Source organism: Pseudophryne corroboree, chromosome 4 (assembly GCF_028390025.1).
Source record: "Pseudophryne corroboree isolate aPseCor3 chromosome 4, aPseCor3.hap2, whole genome shotgun sequence".
Classification (NCBI taxonomy): domain Eukaryota; kingdom Metazoa; phylum Chordata; class Amphibia; order Anura; family Myobatrachidae; genus Pseudophryne; species Pseudophryne corroboree.
The window spans coordinates 441,722,228-441,747,826 of record NC_086447.1 but is presented as its reverse complement, the minus strand read 5'-3'; the positions used below and the strand labels follow the sequence as shown (position 1 = coordinate 441,747,826).

Sequence of the window (25,599 nt, the reverse complement as noted above, 5' to 3'; positions counted from 1 at the left end):
GTGTTTTCCAAGCTGTTTCCTGGTTGTGGCTGCTGACATCACACATGGAGACAGCCTATGACCTGCTGGGGCTTGCAAATACCGTTTCAGACCCTTTCACACTACACAGTGAAATGGGACTAAAACGGGTAGGACCCTTCTTTTTTACCGTTTCAAAATACAGGTATTTTGAAAACGGTAAATTGAAGGGGACCCTTTCACATCGCAGCTTGACCCATTTAGGAAGCCAGCTAAAACGGCAAAATACCGGGTATAAGCTGCGGTGTGAAAGGGGTATTAGTGTACACACTTATCGATCATTCACTCGATATGTCGGTCCCTATCATGCAGCTGGGCAGCTATTCTGTTTTGTCAGCCCAACTGACATCTGTCCCTACAGCGAATGTACCGACCACCCGTACACACAGCACGATGCGCCAATATATCTGCAAACATATTGGCCGTCGGCTGTGCTTCAAGGCCGGCGCAACATCATTCATAGACCTATTACTGGCACACACCCGCCGATGCACCCACGATTTATCCGGCGTTCAATTGTCCTCCTACATCTAGCCGCTATACATAACGTAGCACCGAGTAATCACTGATGCACAATGGCCTCTCCTCTCTCTGCTGTGTCGGCTCGGCTGTGTGTGAGGAGAGGCGGTACCAACCATGCTTCGCCCCCTCCCTGACACTGCAGCGCCACAGCGATTGGAAGGGGAGACAGCAGGATTCCATTGATTGCAATGCACAGCGCTCATCACAGTGCGTCCTGTGGGACCAGCTTATTTTTTAACAATCCCTTAATGCCTATAGCACATAAAATACGTGCTATAGCGCGATCACCGATATTATTTTTATTCAGTGAACACTAATAGTTTAAAGAGCTGTAATATGAAGTACTAGATCATATATCAAATTTATTTTCCTCCATTAGCAACATAGAGCACTTCAATTGATTAATAATGCCGACCTTGTGTACTGTGTTGACTTCTGATTTAAGCTCTATTGGGGGAGGGGCGGGATTCAATTGAATGCAGAGCTGCTCAATTAACTGCATTGCGCCAAGCAATTATGTCGAGAAATGTAGTTTACCTCATCTAATGCCCTGTGTTTAATCACGATAAACAGCATTTTCCAAGTTACATGCTGGGAGCGATGCTGTTAGTGCATGCGTTAAGCCCGCAACTAGAATCGCGGCATTCGTTTTGTCAGATTTCTGGTCAAATCTCAGGACGGTGCAAGCACAAATCATCTAGTTGCGGGTTTTCAGCACTGCCAACTGAATAGCTCCAGGCATTCATTCCCGGTATTATTCAACATCACTTTCGACTGACTTGCACCCGATGTCCATATTTTCATGGCGTTGCCCATGTGTAAGAGTTGATTGAATTCACATTCATTCCCATGAATGTAGCCTATCGGTAAAATGGCTTCCCCAACTACACGACAGGTACAGAAAGTATTTTCCTAAATAAATTGAATGTACTTGAATCCTCAGTCTTGTCATGTTGGAACAATAGGCAAGTTAAAGACCAAATCTTTTTTATTTAGTTTTTCTGCAAAGTGTACAGTAACTAAGCAACTGTTTAGATGTAAATCTCTACAGTGCAATTGTAAATAAAGCAACTCACCCCAAAAATGAAATATTTGTTTATGTGAATCACAAGCTGAAGAAACACAAAATGATACACTTGAAAACTACCATCATTTGCTGCTTCCACAGATGAATGTTAATATTTCACAATTAATTTATATTAATACTACTGCACGGCCTGAAGGCAAAGTTAGCTCAGCACTGTATATCTTACAGTAAAGCAACTTCCCAAAGCAAACAGCATGTCAGGCAATATTTCATGTGACAATGCGATTCTCAGAACTAAATGATAATACTTTCTGATGAAAGCCAGCATGTTCTAAAGAGCCCTGGAATGTAAGTTTCCTTGGATACTCCTCAGCTGAACACCACTTTCATTATAAAAAATAATTACTATTATTAAAAAACCTACATATATTAATCTTCTCTATTTGTATGTATTTTATGTATGCATTATCTAATTTATTAGTTTTGTGTCATTATCAAAAAATAACCTTAATTTTATTTTATAAACATTGACTTATCTCTAAGTGCATGATTGTTATAATTCCAAAACATTGTAGCTTCACAGAAAACTAATTTGAGACATTAAAACTATTTTTTTAATTATGTTTAGTGACTTTTTAAAGGTTTCAACAAAGAAAAACCAAATCACACTAACAAAAAGCACTGAAATAGAATAACAAATACAAGAGCATATGCACGTATATGCTGCCTATGACGAAAAAAGAATAATACATAAATAAAAAAATATATACAGTGCATCCTTTTTCCACATTTTTTATGCTACAGCCTTATTCCAAAATGGAATAAATTAATTTTTTCCCTAAAAATTCTACACACAAAACCCCATTATGACAACGTGAAAAAAGTTTGAGATTTTTGCAAATTTATTAAAAAAAAACAAAAAACTAAGAAATCACCTGTACATAAGTATTCACCGCCTTTGCCATAAAGCTCAAAATTGAGCTCGGGTGCATCCTGTTTCCACTGACCATCCTTGAGATGTTCTTACAGCTTAATTGGAGTCCACCTGTGGAAAATGCAGTTGATTGGACGTGATTTGGAAATGCACACGCCTGTCTATATAAGGTCCCACACTTGTCTGTAGATCTCAGAGACAGGATTGTCTCGAGGCACAGATCTGGGGAAGGGTACAGAAAAATAACTGCTGCTTTGAAGGTCCAAATGAGCACAGTGGCCTCCATCATCCGTAAATGGAAGAAGTTTGGAACCACCAGGACTCTTCCTAGAGCTGGCCGGCCATATAAACCGAGCGATCGGGAAAGTAGGGCCCTAGTCAGGGAGGTGACCAAGAACCCGATGATCACTCTATCAGAGCTACAGCATTCCCCTGTGGAGAGAGGAGAACCTCCCAGAAGGACAACCATCTCTGCAGCAATCCACCAATCAGTCCTGTATGGTAAAGTGGCAGACGGAAGCCACTCCTTAGTAAAAAGTACATGGCAGCCCGCCTGGAGTTTGCCAAAATGCACCTGAAGGATTCAGACCATGAGAAACAAAATTATCTTATCTGATGAGAAAAAGATTGAACTCTTTGGCGTGAATGCTAGGCGTCATGTTTGGAGGAAACCAGGCACCGCTCATCACCAGGCCAAAACCATACCTACAGTGAAGCATGGTGGTGGCAGCATCATGCTGTGGGGATGTTTTTCAATGGCAGGAACTGGGATACTAGTTAGGATAGAGGGAAAGATATATGCAGCAATGTACAGACACATCCTGGATGAAAACCTGCTCCAGAGCGCTCTTGACCTCAGACTGGGGCGATGGTTCATCTTTCAGCAGGACAACGACCCTAAGCACACAGCCAATATATCAAAGGAGTGGCTTCAGGACAACTCTGTGAATGTACTTGAGTGGCCCAGCCAGAGCTCAGACTTCAATCCTATTGAACATCTCTGGAGAGATCTGAAAATGGTTGTGCACGGACGCTTCCCTCCAACCTGATGGAGCTTGAGAGGTGCTGCAAAACGGAATGGGCGAAACAAGATAGGTGTGCAAAGCTTGTGGCATCATACTCAAAAAGACTTGAGGCTGTAATTGCAAAGATGCTGACTACACTGTGCACTGCGCTTCATTACCCTAGTATCTACACCTGAGAGAACCCAAATTTACAGCCCAATAAGACCTAAGGTTGCACAAATGTTCCTCTCTGGAAGAAGACAGGAGAGAGAAGTAGGCTACTGAAATGGAATGGGGCCCAGGTAATGTATGCACTTGCAATCAAACTGGAGACACAGAAAAAGCAGGAGAAGAATCCTATCACTGTACACAATGAGCATGTTGAAGTTGTAGATACTGTATGTAATAAACAAATGTGCCGGAAGACCATATATGAAGGACAGATAAGCAAATGTATGGAGAACCAAATCTAGGTATAACTGACCAATAGAGGCCACACCAAAGGACAACCATACAGAACTGCCCTTAAGTTCACAAATTTCCGAAAAAGCTGAATTATGCCAGAGCGGGGAGTAAAAGTCTAAAACAGTATCTCCCAAAACCTTAACCGCCACCATCCAAACTCTATGAGCTTGCTGTAGTAAAGGAGGACAACTAATAAGCGGACAGCATGCCAATAAAAAAAATATGAAGGGAAGGAAAATGTAAACCCACCTTCTCAAGGAGTGCTATAGGAAGTTCTCCGTGATCCAGACTCTTTCAACTGGTTCAGCTGAGAAGCAATATAATAAAGACGCAGGTCAGGCAGATCTAAGCCCCCCTCCCCTCTGTACCTAGAGAGTCTTATGAGCAATACGTGCTCTCTTGTTCCACCAAACAAAAGATCTAGTAATAACTGCAAACTGTGAGAGAGGAATGTAAACTGGAGAGTTAAACAAAATATATAGAAGTGTGGCCAGCATTACCATCTTGATAAGATTGACATGACCAATGACTGAAAGAGGGTTTCCACCACACCTCAGATTTAATCTTTAAATATTTAATTTGAGCGGCCAGATTTAAGGACATAAAATCAGCTGTGGAATGGGAAATCTGTAGGCTAAAATAATAAGAATTTACTTACCGATAATTCTATTTCTCGTAGTCCGTAGTGGATGCTGGGGTTCCTGAAAGGACCATGGGGAATAGCGGCTCCGCAGGAGACAGGGCACAAAAAGTAAAGCTTTAGGATCAGGTGGTGTGCACTGGCTCCTCCCCCTATGACCCTCCTCCAAGCCTCAGTTAGGATACTGTGCCCGGACGAGCGTACACAATAAGGAAGGATTTTGAATCCCGGGTAAGACTCATACCAGCCACACCAATCACACTGTACAACCTGTGATCTGAACCCAGTTAACAGTATGATAACAGCGGAGCCTCTGAAAAGATGGCTCACAACAATAATAACCCGATTTTTGTAACTATGTACAAGTAATGCAGATAATCCGCACTTGGGATGGGCGCCCAGCATCCACTACGGACTCCGAGAAATAGAATTATCGGTAAGTAAATTCTTATTTTCTCTATCGTCCTAGTGGATGCTGGGGTTCCTGAAAGGACCATGGGGATTATACCAAAGCTCCCAAACGGGCGGGAGAGTGCGGATGACTCTGCAGCACCGAATGAGAGAACTCCAGGTCCTCCTTAGCCAGGGTATCAAATTTGTAGGATTTTACAAACGTGTTTGCCCCTGACTAAATAGCCGCTCGGCAAAGTTGTAAAGCCGAGACCCCTCGGGCAGCCGCCCAAGATAAGCCCACCTTCCTTGTGGAATGGGCATTTACATATTTTGGCTGTGGCAGGCCTGCCACAGAATGTGCAAGCTGAATTGTATTACACATCCAACTAGCAATAGTCTGCTTAGAAGCAAGAGCACCCAGTTTGTTGGGTGCATACAGGATAACAGCAAGTCAGTTTTCCTGACTCCAGCCGTCCTGGAACCTATACTTTCAGGGCCCTGACAACATCCAGCAACTTGGAGTCCTCCAAGTCCCTAGTAGGCGCAAGGCACCACAATAAGCTGGTTCAGGTGAAACACTGACACCACCTTAGGGAGAGAACTGGGGACGAGTCCGCAGCTCTGCCCTGTCCGAATGGACAAACAGATATGGGCTTTTTTGAGAAAAACCCCACCAATTTGACACTCGCCTGGCCCAGGCCAGGGCCAAGAGCATGGTCACTTTTCATGTGAGATGCTTCAAATCCACAGATTTGACTGGTTTTAAACCAATGTGATTTGAGGAATCCCAGAACTACGTTGAGATCCCACAGTGCCACTGGAGGCACAAAAGGGGGTTGTATATGCAATACTCCCTTGACAAACTTCTGGACTTCAGGAACTGAAGCCAATTCTTTCTGGAAGAAAATCGACAGGGCCGAAATTTGAACCTTAATGGGCCCCAATTTGAGGCCCATAGACACTCCTGTTTGCAGGAAATGCAGGAATCGACCGAGTTGAAATTTCTTCGTGGGGCCTTCCTGGCCTCACACCACGCAACATATTTTCGCCACATGTGGTGATAATGTTGTGCGGTCACCTCCTTCCTGGCTTTGACCAGGGTAGGAATGACCTCTTCCGGAATGCCTTTTTCCCTTAGGATCCGGCGTTCCACCGCCATGCCGTCAAACGCAGCTGCGGTAAGTCTTGGAACAGACATGGTACTTGCTGAAGCAAGTCCCTTCTTAGCGACAGAGGCCATAAGTCCTCTGTGAGCATCTCTTGAAGTTCCGGGTACCAAGTCCTTCTTGGCCAATCCGGAGCCATGAGTATAGTTCTTACTCCTCTACGTCTTATAATTCTCAGTACCTTAGGTATGAGAAGCAGAGGAGGGAACACATACACCGACTGGTACACCCACGGTGTTACCAGAACGTCCACAGCTATTGCCTGAGGGTCTCTTGACCTGGCGCAATACCTGTCCCGTTTTTTGTTCAGACGGGACGCCATCATGTCCACCTTTGGTATTTCCCAACGGTTCACCATCATGTGGAAAAACTTCCCGATGAAGTTTCCACTCTCCCGGGTGGAGGTCGTGCCTGCTGAGGAAGTCTGCTTCCCAGTTTCCACTCCCGGAATGAAACACTGCTGACAGTGCTATCACATGATTTTCCGCCCAGCGAAAAGTCCTTGCAGTTTTTGCCATTGCCCTCCTGCTTCTTGTGCCGCCCTGTCTGTTTACGTGGGCGACTGCCGTGATGTTTTTCCCACTGGATCAATACCGGCTGACCTTGAAGCAGAGGTCTTGCTAAGCTTAGAGCATTATAAATTTACCCTTAGCTCCAGTATATTTATGTGGAGAAAAGTCTCCAGACTTGATCACACTCTCTGGAAATTTTTTCCTTGTGTGACTGCTCCCCAGCCTCTCGGGCTGGCCTCCGTGGTCACCAGCATCCAATCCTGAATGCCGAATCTGCGGCCCTCTAGAAGATGAGCACTCTGTAACCACCACAGGAGAGACACCCTTGTCCTTGGATATAGGGTTATCCGCTGATGCATCTGAAGATGCGATCCGGACCATTTGTCCAACAGATCCCACTGAAAAGTTCTTGCGTGAAATCTGCCGAATGGAATTGCTTCGTAGGAAGCCACCATTTTTACCAGGACCCTTGTGCAATGATGCACTGACACTTTTCCTGGTTTTAGGAGGTTCTTGACTAGCTCGGATAACTCCCTGGCTTTCTCATCCGGGAGAAACACCTTTTTCTGGACTGTGTCCAGAATCATCCCTAGGCACAGCAGACGTGTCGTCAGGATCAGCTGCGATTTTGGAATATTTAGAATCCATCCGTGCTGTTGTAGCAGTATCCGAGATAGTGCTACTCCGACCTCCAACTGTTCCCTGGACTTTGCCCTTATCAGGAGATCGTCCAAGTAAGGGGTAATTAAGACGCCTTTTCTTCGAAGAAGAATCATCATTTCGGCCATTACCTTGGTAAAGACCCGGGGTGCCGTGGACAATCCAAACGGCAGCGTCTGAAACTGACAGTGACAGTTCTATACCACGAACCTGAGGTACCCTTAGTGAGAAGGGCAAATTTGGGACATGGAGGTAAGCATCCCTGATGTCCCGGGACACTATATAGTCCCCTTCTTCCTGTTCGTTATCACTGCTCTGAGTGACTCCATCTTGATTTGAACCTTTGTAAGTGTTCAAATTTTTTTAGATTTAGAATAGGTCTCACCTAGCCTTCTGGCTTCAGTACCACAATATAGTGTGGAATAATACCCCTTTCCTTGTTGTAGGAGGGGTAATTTGATTATCACCTGCTGGGAATACAGCTTGTGAATTTTTTCCCATACTGCCTCCTTGTCGGAGGGATACCTTGGTAAAGCAGACTTCAGGAGCCTGCGAGGGGGAAACGTTTCGACATTCCAATCTGTACCCCTGGGATACTACTTGTAGGATCCAGGGGTCCTGTACGGTCCCAGCGTCATGCTGAGAGCTTGGCAGAAGCGGTGGAAGGCTTCTGTTCCTGGGAATGGGCTGCCTGCTGCAGTCTTCTTCCCTTTCCTCTATCCCTGGGCAAATATGACTCTTATAGGGACGAAAGGACTGAGGCTGAAAAGACGGTGTCTTTTTCTGCAGAGATGTGACTTAGGGTAAAAACGGTGGATTTTCCAGCAGTTGCCGTGGCCACCAGGTCCGATGGACCGACCCCAAATAACTCCTCTTCCTTTATACGGCAATACACCTTTGTGCCGTTTGGAATCTGCATCACCTGACCACTGTCGTGTCCATAAACATCTTCTGACAGATATGGACATCGCACTTACTCTTGATGCCAGAGTGCAAATATCCCTCTGTGCATCTCGCATATATAGAAATGCATCCTTTAAATGCTCTATAGTCAATAAAATACTGTCCCTGTCAAGGGTATCAATATTTTTAGTCAGGGAATCCGACCAAGCCACCCCAGCTCTGCACATCCAGGCTGAGGCGATCGCTGGTCGCAGTATAACACCAGTATGTGTGTATATACTTTTATATGATATTTTCCAGCCTCCTGTCAGCTGGCTCCTTGAGGACGGCCCTATCTATAGACGGTACCGCCACTTGTTTTGATAAGCGTGTGAGCGCCTTATCCACCCTAAGGGGTGTTTCCCAACGCGCCCTAACTTCTGGCGGGAAAGGGTATACCGCCAATAATTTTCTATCGGGGGGAACCCACGCATCATCACACACTTCATTTAATTTATCTGATTCAGGAAAAACTACAGGTAGTTTTTTCACATCCCACATAATACCCTCTTTTGTGGTACTTGTAGTATCAGAAATATGTAACACCTCCTTCATTGCCCTTAACGTGTGGCCCTAATAAGGAATACGTTTGTTTATTCACCGTCGACACTGGATTCAGTGTCCGTGTCTGTGTCGACCGACTAAGGTAAACGGGCGTTTTAAAATCCCTGACGGTGTTTTTGAGACGTCTGGACCGGTACTAATTGTTTGTCGGCCGTCTCATGTCGTCAACCGACCTTGCAGCGTGTTGACATTATCACGTAATTCCCTAAATAAGCCATCCATTCCGGTGTCGACTCCCTAGAGAGTGACATCACCATTACAGGCAATTGCTCCGCCTCCTCACCAACATCGTCCTCATACATGTCGACACACACGTACCGACACACAGCACACACACAGGGAATGCTCTGATAGAGGACAGGACCCACTAGCCCTTTGGAGAGACAGAGGGAGAGTTTGCCAGCACACACCAAAAAACGCTATAATTATATAGGGACAACCTTATATAAGTGTTTTCCCTTATAGCATCTTTTTATATATTTCTAACGCCAAATTAGTGCCCCCCCTCTCTGTTTTAACCCTGTTTCTGTAGTGCAGTGCAGGGGAGAGCCTGGGAGCCTTCCCTCCAGCCTTTCTGTGAGGGAAAATGGCGCTGTGTGCTGAGGAGATAGGCCCCGCCCCTTTTTCGGCGGGCTCGTCTCCCGCTCTTCAACGGATTCTGGCAGGGGTTAAATATCTCCATATAGCCCCCGGAGGCTATATGTGAGGTATTTTTTGCCAAAAAATAGGTTTACATTGCCTCCCAGGGCGCCCCCCTCCCAGCGCCCTGCACCCTCAGTGACTGCCGTGTGAAGTGTGCTGAGAGCAATGGCGCACAGCTGCAGTGCTGTGCGCTACCTTAAGAAGACTGAGGAGTCTTCTGCTGCCGATTCTGGACCTTCTTCTCTTTTCAGCATCTGCAAGGGGGCCGGCGGCGAGGCTCCGGTGACCATCCAGGCTGTACCTGTGATCGTCCCTCTGGAGCTAATGTCCAGTAGCCAAAGAAGCCAATCCATCCTGCACGCAGGTGAGTTCACTTCTTCTCCCCTAAGTCCCTCGTTGCAGTGATCCTGTTGCCAGCAGGACTCACTGTAAAATAAAAAAAACCTAAGCTAAACTTTTCTAAGCAGCTCTTTAGGAGAGCCACCTAGATTGCACCCTTCTCGGCCGGGCACAAAAATCTAACTGAGGCTTGGAGGAGGGTCATAGGGGGAGGAGCCAGTGCACACCACCTGATCCTAAAGCTTTACTTTTTGTGCCCTGTCTCCTGCGGAGCCGCTATTCCCCATGGTCCTTTCAGGAACCCCAGCATCCACTAGGACGATAGAGAAATTTAAATTGTGCACATAATCTAAGTTGAAGTCAATGGCAGAAGATCAGGGGGTGGTGGATAGGAGAAGGAAAACCACAGATTTGTCCCAGTTAATATGAATACCAGAGAGTATATTATACTTCTCTACCAAATCAAGAAGGGCAGGGAGTGATATACTTGTGTGTGTCAGGAACAAAATTATCTGCATGTAAACAGTTTTTTTCCTTCTTACCGACAATTGTCAGGCCAGATATCACCAGGGAGGTCCTAACTGTACACGCCAAAGACTATATAGCAAAGGCTAATAATAAGAGGGATAACGGGCAAACAGGCGTTAAAACTGTATTTCAACTAAATTTATTATAGCTAATACAGGTTCAATATACCATATCTGAAAAATGTAAATTGAAACCAGAAGTATTTGGGATTATTTGTATACCATGATGAGATATCTTGGGGATTGGACCACAGTCTAAACACACAATCCATTTATATGTTTAACTAGCTGTTCTACCCGTTCTTCACATGGGACTTTATGATTTTCACAATTGTAAATATAATTGAGTGTTAAAAATTTGGTAAATCTATCGAGCTGTAAATTTGAGGCGTCTTAATGTAAGTAAATATCAATCCATTGTTACCAGAGGAGCACCCGTAGCAGATACGGTAAAAGGTGACAGGACCATTTTTGTACTTTATTAAATTCTACACACTGGAGGTAAAAATACAAATTTTTGATCTGATTGTCTGTTTGAGCATTATCGTTCACACAACGCAAGCCACGCATCGGTAATGACGTCATTATGTTAACCCCCTTTTCATCCCCCTTGAGGAAGTTTTTTAAAATTCTAATTCTAAAAGGGCAGTATGGATGGTGTAATGGTTAGCAATACTGCCTCACAGCACTGAGAGTCATGGGTTCGATTCCCATCATGGCTCTAACTGTGCAGCGTTTGTATATTCTCCCCGTACTTGCGTGGGTACTCCGGTTTCCTCCAACAATTCAAAAATATACTTGTAGGTTAATTGGCTCCCAACAAAATTAACCCTAGTGTGAATGTGTCTGTGTGTACATGTGATAGGGAATAAAGATTGTAAGCTAAACTGGGACAGGGACTGCTGTGATTGGGCAAACATTCCCTGTAAAGCGCTGCAGATTATGTGTCCGCTATATAAGTAACTGGTAATAAATCAAAAATAATTACCTAGTTTTCCCATTTCCCACTTGAACAATATCTATGTTAAGTGTGAGTGTGTGAGGGCTTTCGCATTTTTGTAGTTTATTAAATTCTACACACTGGAGGTGCAATCCAAATTTTGATCCTATTGTCTGTTTGGGCGTTATCAGTCACGCAATGCAAGACATGCATTGGTAATGACGTCATTATGTCAACCCCCGTGGATGGGGGGAGGTTGTCTGTAGATGCTGCGGATGGAGGGGTGCGGATGGGGGAGGGAGGTGCTGCGGGTGATGGCCGCGGATGGGGGAGGGGCAGTGGGGGGGGGGGCAGTGGCTGAGGGAGGGGCAGGTGCGGGTTGCCGTGAGTGGGGAGGCCGGTTGCGGGGGTGTCGCGGGTAGTCGAGGGGTGGGTGCAGGGGTGCCAGGGGTAGGCGAGGGGCGGGTGCGCCTGGCAGGACGGAGATAGACGCTGCTCTCTGCCATCACTATGGGATCCCAGCTGTTAGCACAGCTCCCCGCAAGCCTATCTCCGCCAGTCTATAGCTGCGGACGCTTGGGTGCTCGGGGAGTTATAGTCTCCGGCCGCTCGTCACTCTGCTCAGGTGTAGCGCACAGGACTGTGTGTCCCAGCGGCCCCTCACAGAGGTGGGACAGCGCATTACAGGCCAGCTCTCTGTATGCAGACGTGCTCCTCTCGGTGTGTGGCAGGTGAGGAGGTGCGAAGGGTGCTCTGTCCTGGGCCCCTTCAATGCATTTCCTATATGTAATCAGCGCGGGGAGAGGGGGTCTCGCAGTTAAGCAGGGGTCAGGATATTTATATTGCCCAGATCTGTGACTGTGACTCCGCCCAGCGTTATACACACAGGCACAGAGTCACAGATCAGGGCTACTATATATACACATACACTGTGGCGCAGTCAATAAGTCGCGCTGCGATGAGGTCAGTGCGGCGCTACTTTCAGACACATCACTGTACCGGGAGGGGAGAGTGCCAGGGGCGGCAGGGATGTCACTGTGTTGGGAGGGCAGAGTTTTGGATGAGTGCCAGGGGCGGCCAGACCAACTAACATACTGTATAGAGCCTGGGGAGTACACGGTTACTGAAATTCTGCAGACTAGAATTTTTTTTTATATTTTCATTAGAGAAGGGTTAATTTTCTTCCAGATTGCTGCCTTGTTACTATATACTTGTTAATTCTGTCTGAACATTCAGCTCCACTTATTAGAACAAACATCTGCTACACGCGTTGTTAATGAGAGACGTAAGGACAAGATAAAGGCAAGACACTAACACGTTGATTTGTATAAGAGCCAACAGATTTGAACACAACACTTTTCCAAACATATTGTAACAAATGTTGTTCAGAGAATTTACCTCATTCATTACAGTACTGGTGATCATTAGAAAGGAGAGTATATTTAAGCATTTCACAAATTACATTTTTTTATTGCACTTTTTTTTTCATAAAAATGCACAAAAAACAATATATAAAAAAAATTGGGGGGGGAGGGGTTGTAAGCATGATTAAGTCACTCCTATCATAATTTTTTTTTTCCATTCTAGTATCATTTTAACGATTAAAAAAATAAAAAAAATAAAGATATTCAGGATTTAGGCTTGAATGGACAGGATAGATTTTTCAAGATGTATTCTAATATTTATATACTGTATGATCTTAACATAGAAACATAGAATGTGACAGCAGATAAGAACCACTTGGCCCATCTCGTCTGCCCATGTACATACACACTTACACTTTATGGTTAATTATTGTTCACACTAGGCTGTTTTAGCAGGGCGCAGCAACCTACACAATTTTTAAAGGGCAAACACCACTTTAGCGGCGCCATGCTAAAACATCCTGCCAGTGCCGGTTTCCCCCCAGCACTCCCCTAGTACCATTAAGACTGCGAGAAACAGATTCCTCTATTGTCTATTGTCAATCTGGGGGACGCTCTATTACGCTGGGTTATGTATCTGACCTATAAGAGTCTGGCACTAAACCAGCAGCTGACTCCCTCCTCTACATAACCCCTCCTAACTCCTACCTTCCTCAGTCTTGTTTTAGTACAGCACCTTAGAAGAAAGGCACGCTGTAACAGCTGAACTTTTGGTTTTAAACTTGGGTGCTTAGTCCCTTGCAACAGGCGGCAAGCATTAATAGAGTGGGGACAGTCAGTTAGAGGCTAGGGCCCAAATGCATTAAGCCTTAAAAAGAGATACAGTGGAGACGGATGAAGAGTGATAAATGACCAGCCAATCAGCTTCCTAACTGCAATGTAACAGGCTGTGTTTAAAAAATGACAGGAGCTGGTTGGCTGGACATTTATGATTCTTTATTAGTCTCCACTCCAGTATTATTATAATCAGCATACAACATTCCACAGTAATGAAAGACAGTGTAATCTAAACACCACCTGCGTCTTTGCTGTAATAATGGTTCAGCTAGAGGTACCTGCAAATAGAAAAATATCTAGCAGCAACATTTAAAGTATCTTATGTACTGAACACACTGCTGTGATTTTGTGTTGCTGCTCCACTTACCGTGTACCATCTGCTTTCCAGCTCACTTTATACGACTTCTGCTCGAGAAATTTGATATTCTTTCTGTCCATGGATACAGGCTGTGCTCCAGGGAACCCAGATCTGAAAAACATTGGTTTTACTTTTTTCCCCTTAATGATGTAGTAAGGATGAAAAATGAAATAACAGTTGTGTGACATTTTTAACACACAATACGGGATTGCTATAAGCATAACACTCAAAAGGTGTTTACAGAGCATGAAAGGAATGAAATAATTCATTAGTTAAGGTTGCCAGACTTCAGGGTGAACTAATTTACACATCATTTTAATGATGTTTAGACCTTTCTATTATTACAAACGTGTGAAAGAAGAACAGATGCACAATTAACCACAGTAATTTGTATCTAAAAGTGTGCATATACTGCAAGTATAAAATACATAGGGCAGAAGTACTAAGCCTTGAAGAAAGACAGAATGGAGAAAGATAAAGTACCAGCCAATCAGCTCCTAACTGCCATGTTACAGGATGTGTTTGAAAAATGACATGAGCTGATTACGTTGTAGTTTATCTCACTCCTTTTTATCACTTAAGGCTTAGTACATCTGCCCAATAATATCTTTTAAGATTTCTTCAGACATTTTAATGGAAATCAGTTATCAAAACCAAGAATTATTTATAAAATTCTGTGTGCACAGAGACATCCATTACATTTTGCATAAAATCATCTAAGCCAGTGGTTTCCAAACTGGGTGCCTCGGGGCACTTGTGGGGGTGCCATGCATAGGTTGTTCAGGACCAATTCAAATTAATTATTGTCAATGTAATAGGTAAAACCAGTGCTTTTGGCTTCCAATCAGAAACTATGTAGAAAACAGAAGCATATCCTGTACTAAGGATGACATATAAACACAATTTACTTAATTTCATATTTTTTATTATATTTCTCAATAAGAAAATTTTGGCCTAAGGGTGCTGTGCAAAAATAAGATTTTACTTACCGATAAATCTATTTCTCGTAGTCCGTAGTGGATGCTGGGGACTCCGTCAGGACCACGTAGCTGCTCGGCAGAGTTGTAATGCCGAGACCCCTCGGGCAGCCGCCCAGGATGAGCCCACCTTCCTTGTGGAATGGGCCTTGACAGATTTAGGCTGTGGCAGGCCTGCCACAGAATGTGCAAGTTGAATTGTGCTACAAATCCAACGAGCAATCGTCTGCTTAGAAGCAGGAGCACCCAGCTTGTTGGGTGCATACAGTATAAACAGCGAGTCAGATTTTCTGACTCCAGCCGTCCTTGAAATATATATTTTCAATGCCCTGACAACGTCCAGCAACTTGGAATCCTCCAAATCGCTAGTAGCCGCAGGCACCACAATAGGCTGGTTCAGGTGAAACGCTGACACCACCTTAGGCAGAAAATGAGGACGCGTCCGCAGTTCTGCCCTGTCCGAATGGAAAATCAGATATGGGCTTTTATACGATAAAGCCGCCAATTCTGACACTCTCCTGGCTGAAGCCAGGGCCAGTAGCATGGTTACTTTCCATGTAAGATATTTCAAATCCGCCGATTTGAGTGGCTCAAACCAATGGGATTTGAGAAAATCCAAAACTACATTAAGGTCCCACGGAGCCACTGGGGGCACAACCGGGGGCTGTATATGTAGTACTCCTTTTACAAAAGTCTGGACTTCAGGAACTGAAGCCAATTCTTTCTGGAAGAAAATCGACAGGGCCGAAATTTGAACCTTAATGGACCCCAACTTGAGGCCCATAGACAATCCTGTTTGCAGGAAATGTAGGAATCGACCCAGTTGAAATTCCTCCGTGGGGGCCTTCCTGGCCTCACACCACGCAACATATTTTCTCCAAATGCGGTGATAATGTTGTGCAGTCACCTCCTTCCTGGCTTTTACCAGTGTAGGAATGACCTCTTCCGGAATGCCTTTTTCCCTTAGAATTCGGCGTTCAACCGCCATGCCGTCAAACGCAGCCGCGGTAAGTCTTGGAATAGACACGGTCCCTGCTGAAGCAGGTCCCGTCTTAGAGGTAGAGGCCACGGATCTTCCGTGAGCATCTCCTGAAGTTCCGGGTACCAAGTTCTTCTTGGCCACGAGTATCGTTCTTACTCCCCTTTGCCGTATAATTCTCAGTACTTTTGGTATGAGAGGCAGAGGAGGAAACACATACACTGACTGGAACACCCACGGTGTTACCAGAGCGTCCACAGCTATTGCCTGAGGGTCTCTTGACCTGGCGCAATACCTGTCCAGTTTTTTGTTGAGGCGAGACGCCATCATGTCCACCTTTGGTTTTTCCCAACGGTTCACAATCATGTGGAAGACTTCTGGATGAAGTCCCCACTCTCCCGGGTGTAGATCGTGTCTGCTGAGGAAGTCTGCTTCCCAGTTGTCCACTCCCGGAATGAACACTGCTGACAGTGCTATCACATGATCTTCCGCCCAGCGAAGAATCCTTGCAGCTTCTGCCATTGCTCTCCTGCTTCTTGTGCCGCCCTGTCTGTTTACGTGGGCGACTGCCGTGATGTTGTCCGACTGGATCAACACCGGCTGACCCTGAAGCAGGGGTTTTGCCAGGCTTAGAGCATTGTAAATCGCTCTTAGCTCCAGTATATTTATGTGAAGAGACATCTCCAGGTTTGACCATACTCCCTGGAAGTTTCTTCCCTGTGTGACCGCTCCCCAGCCTCTCAGACTGGCATCCGTGGTCACCAGGACCCAGTCCTGTATGCCGAATCTGCGGCCCTCTAACAGATGAGCACTCTGCAACCACCACAGAAGAGACACCCTTGTCCGTGGCGACAAGGTTATCCGCTGATGCATCTGCAGATGCGATCCGGACCATTTGTCCAGCAGATCCCACTGAAAAGTTTGTGCGTGGAATCTGCCGAATGGAATCGCTTCGTAAGAAGCCACCATCTTTCCCAGGACTCTTGTGCATTGATGCACAGACACTTTCCCTGGTTTTAGGAGGTTCCTGACAAGTTCGGATAACTCCTTGGCTTTCTCCTCCGGAAGAAACACCTTTTTCTGAACCGTGTCCAGAATCATTCCCAGGAACAGCAGACGTGTCGTCGGGGTCAATTGAGATTTTGGAAAATTCAGAATCCACCCGTGCTGTTGCAGCACTATTTGGGTTAGTGCTACTACGTCCCCCAGCTGTTCCCTGGACCTTGCCCTTATCAGGAGATCGTCCAAGTAAGGGATAATTAATACGCCTTTTCTTCGTAGAAGAAACATCATTTCGGCCATTACCTTGGTAAAGACCCGAGGTGCCGTGGACAATCCAAACGGCAGCGTCTGAAACTGATAATGACAGTTTTGCACCACGAACCTGAGGTACCCTTGATGTGAAGGGCAAATTGGGACATGCAGGTAAGATTCCTTGATGTCCAGGGACACCATAAAGTCCCCTTCTTCCAGATTCGCTATCACTGCTCTGAGTGACTCCATCTTGAACTTGAATTTTTGTATGTACAGGTTCAAAGATTTCAGATTTAGAATAGGTCTTACCGAGCCGTCCGGCTTCGGTACCACAAATAGTGTGGAATAATACCCCTTTCCCTGTTGTAGGAGGGGTACCTTGACTATCACCTGCTGAGAATACAGCTTGTGAATGGCTTCCAATACCGTCGCCCTGTCTGAGGGAGACGTTGGCAGAGCAGACTTTAGGAACCGGCGAGGGGGAGACTTCTCGAATTCCAACCTGTAACCCTGAGATATTATCTGCAGGATCCAGGGGTCCACCTGTGAGTGAGCCCACTGTGCACTGAAATTCTTGAGTCGACCCCCCACCGCCCCCGAGTCCGCTTGTAAAGCCCCAACGTCATGCAGAGGGCTTTGCAGAAGCCCGGGGGGGGGGGGGCTTCTGCTCCTGGGAAGAAGTTGCTTGGTGCACTCTCTTACCCTTTCCTTTGCCTCGGGGCAAATATGACTGTCCTTTCGCCCGCTTGTTCCTATAGGAACGAAAGGACTGCGGCTGAAAAGACGGTGTCTTTTTCTGTTGGGAGGGGACCTGAGGTAAAAAGGTGGATTTCCCGGCTGTTGCCGTGGCCACCAAATCCGATAGACCGACCCCAAATAATTCCTCCCCCTTATACGGCAATACTTCCATATGCCGTTTGGAATCCGCATCACCTGACCATTGTCGCGTCCATAAACTTCTTCTGGCAGATATGGACATCGCACTTACTCTCGATGCCAGAGTGCAAATATCCCTCTGTGCATCTCGCATATATAGAAATGCATCCTTTAAATGCTCTATAGTCAGTAAAATACTGTTCCTATCCAGGGTATCAATATTTTCAGTCAGGGAATCCGACCAAACCACCCCAGCACTGCACATCCATGCAGAGGCGATGGCTGGTCGCAGTATAACACCAGTATGAGTGTATATACTTTTCAGGGTAGTTTCCAGCCTCCTATCTGCTGGATCCTTGAGGGCGGCCGTTTCAGGAGACGGTAACGCCACTTGTTTTGATAAGCGTGTGAGCGCCTTATCCACCCTAGGGGGTGTTTCCCAGCGCGCCCTAACCTCTGGCGGGAAAGGATATAATGCCAATAACTTCTTTGAAATTAGCAGTTTTCTATCGGGGTTAACCCACGCTTCATCACACACTTCATTCAATTCGTCTGATTCAGGAAAAACTACAGGTAGTTTTTTCAGACCCCACATAATACCCCTTTTTGTGGTACATGCAGTATCAGAGATATGTAAAGCCTCCTTCATTGCCGTGATCATATAACGTGTGGCCCTACTGGAAAATACGTTTGTTTCTTCACCGTCGACACTAGATTCGGTGTCCGTGTCTGGGTCGACCGACTGAGGTAAAGGGCGTTTTACAGCCCCTGACGGAGTCTGAGACGCCTGTACAGGTACTAACTGGTTTTCCGGCCGTCTCATGTCGTCAACTGATTTTTGCAATGTGCTGACATTATCACGTAATTCCATAAATAAAGCCATCCATTCCGGTGTCGACTCCCTAGGGGGTGACATCACCATTACCGGCAATTGCTCCGCCTCCACACCAACATCGTCCTCATACATGTCGACACACACGTACCGACACACAGCAGACACACAGGGAATGCTCTTATCGAAGACAGGACCCCACTAGCCCTTTGGGGAGACAGAGGGAGAGTTTGCCAGCACACACCCAAGCGCTATAAATATATAGGAACAACCCTATAGAAGTGTTGTCTCCCTTACAGCAGCTTAATATATATCAAAAACGCCAAAAAAAAGTGCCCCCCCCCTCTCTTTTTTACCCTGTTTCTGTAGCAGTGCAGGGGAGAGTCCTGGGAGCCTTCCTCGCAGCGGAGCTGAGCAGGAAAATGGCGCTGTGTGCTGAGGAGATAGGCCCCGCCCCCTATTTCGGCGGGCTCTTCTCCGGAGTTTGTGAGACCTGGCAGGGGTTAAATACATCCATATAGCCCCAAGGGCTATATGTGATGTATTTTTTAGCCAGAACAAGGTATTCTCATTGCTGCCCAGGGCGCCCCCTGCAGCGCCCTGCACCCTCCGTGACCGCTGGTGTGAAGTGTGTGACAACAATGGCGCACAGCTGCAGTGCTGTGCGCTACCTCATGAAGACTGAAAAGTCTTCTGCCGCCGGTTTCTGGACCTCTTCGCTTTTCGGCATCTGTAAGGGGGTCGGCGGCGCGGCTCCGGGACCGGACTCCATGGCTGGGCCTGTGTTCGATCCCTCTGGAGCTAATGGTGTCCAGTAGCCTAAGAAGCCAATCCATCCTGCACGCAGGTGAGTTCACTTCTTCTCCCCTAAGTCCCTCGTTGCAGTGAGCCTGTTGCCAGCAGGACTCACTGAAAATAAAAAAACTAAAAACTTTTTCTAAGCAGCTCTTTAGGAGAGCCACCTAGATTGCACCCTGCTCGGACGGGCACAAAAACCTAACTGGGGCTTGGAGGAGGGTCATAGGGGGAGGAGCCAGTGCACACCACCTGATCCTAAAGCTTTATTTTTGTGCCCTGTCTCCTGCGGAGCCGCTAATCCCCATGGTCCTGACGGAGTCCCCAGCATCCACTAGGACGTTAGAGAAATAATTTTGATACTCTAAGCTGACACGTTTCAAAAAGTTTGAGAACCACTATCTAAACCAAAGCTACAAATAAAGCTGGGAACAACACACCTATACAATAGTTGGACAGTTCTTCCAATTCCCGACCTGTTTATGACATATCATAAGATTGTGTAAAGCCCCGTACACACCGTGCGACTAAGCCTAATGTGAGAAAAGTGCTATATAGTTGAATGATTTATTGTTCAACTGTACAGCGCATACACACTGAACGATATCGTTCAGTGACGTCATTACCCGAACATGCAGCTCAACGATATAGTCAAAATTGAGCTGCACGTTCGATAGACCATAGATGAACGTGAACGACCCTCGGGTGCGTACATTGTTCATAACTCAGGCATCCACACTGGACGATATGAACAATAGATATAAAAAAATAAAAAAAATAAAAAAAGATTGTTATCAATGGCCCCACCAAGCATAATGGTGTTGCCATTCTGTTTCATAGCAGTACACCATTTACTTTACACAGGATAAAAATAGCAGCTATCTTATTCTTGTAGGTATTGTAGAAGACACCCTGGTTACATTAGCCTCCTTGTATGCCCCTAACTCCAGTCAGGTTTCCTTTCTTTGGGAGACTTTTGAGGAAATAGATAAAGTCTGTCAGGGAGCGCTTATAGTGATGGGTGATTTTAACTTGGTCTTCGACCCTAAATTAGACAGATCCTCTCCCCAAGGTTAACTCCTCTTCTCGTGATGTGGGCCCTTTCCTTGCTTTTAAGAGGTTGCTTGCGGAGTTCAACTTGCATGATGCCTGGCGCACCTATTTCCCTGCTGAGTGATTATACTTTTTTTCCGCAGTTCATAACAGTTACTCTAGAATAGATCTTATCCTCCTTGATAAGAGGGTCCTTCAGCATACTCAGAAAATATATTTTTTTCCCCATTACATGGTCCGACCATGCCCCTGTCCTACGGACCCGAGAAAAAGGTCGCCATTCCCCCCCTGCACGTTCCTCTGCATTTTTCAGAATACTAATTACTGATCCTGAGACTCTAAAGGCCCTTACAGATTCTCTAACATTGTATATGCAGACTAACACACCAGACAATACTTCCATCTTCAGTTAATGGTGTGCTTTGAAAGCAGTTCTTCGCAGCACTTCTATCGAGAAGGGTGCTCAGCTCAAAGCTTGATCCCGAAAAACACAGGCTGACTTACAGTCGACCCTTCGGTCTTTGGAGTCTCAAAACAGGCCCACCCCACTAGAGCTCTGCATAAACAGCAGCAGGAGGAGAGACATCAGCTTCAGAAGCTTTTTATGCTCTGCATGCATTCTGCACTTGATCGCCTCAGTCATAAATTTTACACTTATTATTATTATCATCCTTTATTTATATGGCGCACAAGGGATCCGCAGCGCCCATTACACAGTACATAATCAAAATGAGCAAACAAGATAAAAGCATTTACAGTACAAGACAATATAGGACAGGAATAGAAAACACGGGGTTAGGTGCCATCAAAGGGAGTAAGGAGTAAGGAGTATAAGATAGTGTAAGTAAGAAAAGGAAAGGCACATGGTGAAAGAAGTCCCTGCTCTTACGAGCTTACAATCTAAAAGGTGAGAGGCTAACACGGCTGGGAATAAGGTCTCCCGCCTTTTAGCACATAAGAATATGGTCGGCAGGCTTGTAATTGCACTAAATGTCTCATTGCCCCCTCAGGTAAACAGCGTCTCAATCTCCTTGATATTGCTAATCTGTTCTCGGAGTTTTACGCTAAACTGTATAATTTGCATGAAGACTCCTCTATGCCCCAACCCTCTTCTGCTACTATATCTTCATTTCTGGATAGCTCCCTCTTCCTACCCTGGATGAGGATACCCCGGCCTCTTTGAACGCCCCCTGGTCTCTAGAGGAGATACAGCTTGTAAATTGTCTGTTACCAAAATGGAAGGCTCCTGGCCCAAATGGCTTTATTAACCAACTCTTTTTACTCTGCATTCAGCGAGGTCTTTCCCCTCTTCTCTTACAGCTTTATTCCCAGGCTTCTAGTACTGGATCTTTCCCAGCAGAAATGGTTGAAGCCCAAATTGTGACCATCCTGAAGCCTGGTAAGGACCCCTCTGACTGCAAGAATCACCAACCCTTTACTACCACAGCTGACACACCAAGACCAGGCAGGTTTTTGTTATTGGTCACCAGGCTCCCGATAATACTCGTAGGGTTTCAGATTTGGTCGAAAGGGCGTCGCGTACTAAGTTGCTTCCCTTCTCTCTCAATGCTGAAAAGGCGTTTGATCATCTTCATTGGGGATATATGTGCCAGGTGTGATCCAGGTTCAGACTCCAAGGGAACATTCGCCACTCTATTTTGGCTCTTTCTACTGGCCCCTCAGCTAGATTTTTTATTAATGGCTTCCTTTCTTCTCCCTTCCAAACTTCTAATGGCACTAGGCAGGGGTGCCCTCTTTCCCCATTAATATTTGTGTTCGCCATTGAGCCCCTTGCCCAAATGATTCGGTAGTCTTTGGAGTTCCCTGGTTTTTCTGTCTGTACTACTTCTCATAAATTGTGTCTCTTTGCGGACAATGTTTTACTGTTTGTAATCAACCCAGAAACCTAATTGCTCTCCCTCCATGCTATACTCGACAGCTATAGTGCTACCACATACGATAAATTGAACACTACCAAATCTGATGCCCTTCCCACTAAGATCTCTTCTACAGTTTTGCTGTCCTTGAAGATGCATTTCCAATTTATTTGGAGGAATTCTTCCTTATTATACTTGGGAGTCTCCATTCCTTCTTACATACAGAATGTGCATACTGTTAACAAAGACCCCCTGCTGACCCAGTTGGCTTCTTTAGCCTCTGCTTTGATGAATCACTAGGTCTCATGGTTGGGCCGCCTAGAGGCATTTAAATGATCCTGTTACCAAAGTAGATGTATTTATTTTGTGCTATCCCTTACACTATTCCCTGTAAATAAGGCCTGGCCAACCTGTGGCTCTCTAGATGTTGTGAAACTAAACATCCCAGCATGCCCTGCCACAGTTTAGGCATTCCCTAATAGCAAAACTGTGGCAAAGCATGATGAGACTTGTAGTTTTACAACAGCTGGAGAGGCACAGGTTGGCCAGGCCTGCTGTAAATTATGACCAATGCAAAGGTTCATGTTAACATATAAATGGAAACGTAAGCCTTCCCGGTAGGCATATACCCATATGACCCGCTCTAAACTGCAGGGGGGTCTCACTTTTCCTGATCTAAGTAGGTCTCATGAGGCCTCTCTGCTCTCCTAGTTATGTGACCTGTTTCTCCCCCCTCATTCTAAGCCTTAGATAGACTTGGAATGAGGTCATTTCCAGGATTTCCCCCTCGCTGATCTCCTTTGGTTGCCCTGGCAACTTTGCCCACATTCATTATACCCTTCTGATGTTCTTGATACCCTGACAGTTTGGGATCTTCGAAACTCCACTCATTTTGACCTTACCCTCCTCCTCACATTTCCTATTGGGTGCATTTAGGTATTAAGTCCCTTGCGGATCTATTTTTCTATCCTCCATCTTGTCATTTACTGATCTTAGTATTACATTTAATCTAGATCCCTCAGCTTGGTTTTATTATTTTCAACTTAAGCACTGGGTATATGGAATGGCCACTGGTCCCACTGTCTTCCAAGATCTCCCACAACGTGTATTGAGTAGATTGAGTAGATTCTCCTCCCGTGGTGCCACATCCTTTTGGAATGGTTTACAGTCACCCCCAATACTCGACAGTAAAGTCTCCTGCTCAGCTTAACTGGGAGACTGACCTCCATTGCACTCCCTTAAACAGTGGGAATCTACCCACCTCTCCTCATCTAAATACACCAATCATGCTGAAATGCATATTAAATTGTTACATAGATTGTACTTCACTCCTAAATTACATAGGATACGGCCTGCTACAGTACTTCAAAAAAAGTTGCTGGCGCATTTGCTGTTCCGATGGTACTATTTTCCATGTCTTTTGGGAATGCCCCATCTTACAGCCTTTCTGGGTGAAGGCGTTTGCCTTTATACAGGATGTTAACGACCTCACATTACCCTAGTATTGTCCCCAAATTAATTAGTTTCGTCCTTGGTCACATTCTAATATCTGCCAGAGCTACTATTGCTCAGCATTGTAAATCTCCCTCCCCTCCCCCATATGAGAAAGTTATTTCCAAAACCCAATTCCATTTTGAAATGAAGACTACGGAAATTCAAGATTATACAGCCCTCTCGTTCCTCATTATGAAATTGGTTCCATGTCATATATATATATATATATATATATATATATATATATATATATATATAACGGAAGGAAAGGATGCCGCCACCATCCATGCTCTCTCTCACGGAGCCCCTCTCCTCCTTCCAATTTAAATGAACCCCCAACAGGAGACTCCGATGCTTAATTTATATGCTGGATTCTGTGTTTTTCTCTGATGCCTTTGGATGACCTGTCTCCCCTATACTCCTTGTTTTTTTGCCTTCTCCGCTATTGTTACCCCCATTTTTTTCTGTATCCCTATAATTTACTTGTATAATCTCAATAAAGATTTTTTTATTTTATTTTTAAAAGCTGGTCAAATGCACAGTCTCCTGAGAGGTGAAGTTGCACAGTCATCTCTAGGCAGGCCTCAAGGAATGCTGGCTTGCATCCTTAATTCCATCCTGAATTAGTTGCAATAAGCTTTTTTTATTATTTTTTGTGACAATTAGCAAAACTGAAGTGGCAGGAAGGGTTATGTGTAGCAATATTAATTAAGTGGTCGTTAAAATATATGAAATGCAATCATCAGCTACAATGCGTAAAAACTGAAAGTACAGAAAAAAGGCCCAACTGGTTAAGAGTAAAGAGGTGGCTCCAAAAGACAGCACCCAGACACTACATTCATTCTCTCTCTATTAACCTTAATAGCTCTGAGAAGTATGGAGGGCAGAAGGTCCAGGGGGTAATAGTAAAAATAAGATTTTAAACCTACCGGTAAATCTTTTTCTCCTAGTCCGTAGAGGATGCTGGGGACTCCGTAAGGACCATGGGGGAATAGACGGGCTCCGCAGGAGACATGGGCACTAAGAAAGAACTTTAGGTATGGGTGTGCACTGGCTCCTCCCTCTATGCCCCTCCTCCAGACCTCAGCTAGAGAAACTGAGCCCAGAGGAGACGGACAGTACGAGGAAAGGATTTTAGTTAATCTAAGGGCAAGATTCATACCAGCCCACACCATCCACACCGTATAACTTGGGATATACGAACCAGTTAACAGTATGAAACAACACAGCATCAGTCAGAGACTGAGGAAAACTGTAACATAACCCTTATGTAAGCAAAAACTATATACAAGTCTTGCAGAAGTAGTCCGCACTTGGGACGGGCGCCCAGCATCCTCTACGGACTAGGAGAAAAAGATTTACCGGTAGGTTTAAAATCTTATTTTCTCTTACAACCTAGAGGATGCTGGAGACTCCGTAAGGACCATGGTGATTATACCAAAGCTCCCAAACGGGCCGGAGAGTGCGGATGACCCTGCAGCACCGATTGAGCAAACATGAGGTCCTCCTCAGCCAGGGTATCAAACTTGTAGAATTTTGCAAAAGTGTTTGAACCCGACCAAGTAGCAGCTCGGCACAGCTGTAATGCCGAGACCCCTCGGGCAGCCG

General features: G+C 45.4%; 1 protein-coding gene across 2 annotated transcripts in view; it reads right to left on the bottom strand.

Annotated features, from left to right (window-relative positions):
- RNGTT (RNA guanylyltransferase and 5'-phosphatase) overlaps positions 1 to 25,599 on the bottom strand; it is a 945,165-nt gene that overhangs the window by 690,644 nt on the left and 228,922 nt on the right. For both annotated transcript variants that reach the window (XM_063916923.1, XM_063916922.1), the window contains exon 8: positions 13,864 to 13,965. In XM_063916923.1, the coding sequence (XP_063772993.1) occupies positions 13,864 to 13,965 (102 nt within the window). The remainder of the gene's footprint in view (positions 1 to 13,863; positions 13,966 to 25,599) is intronic.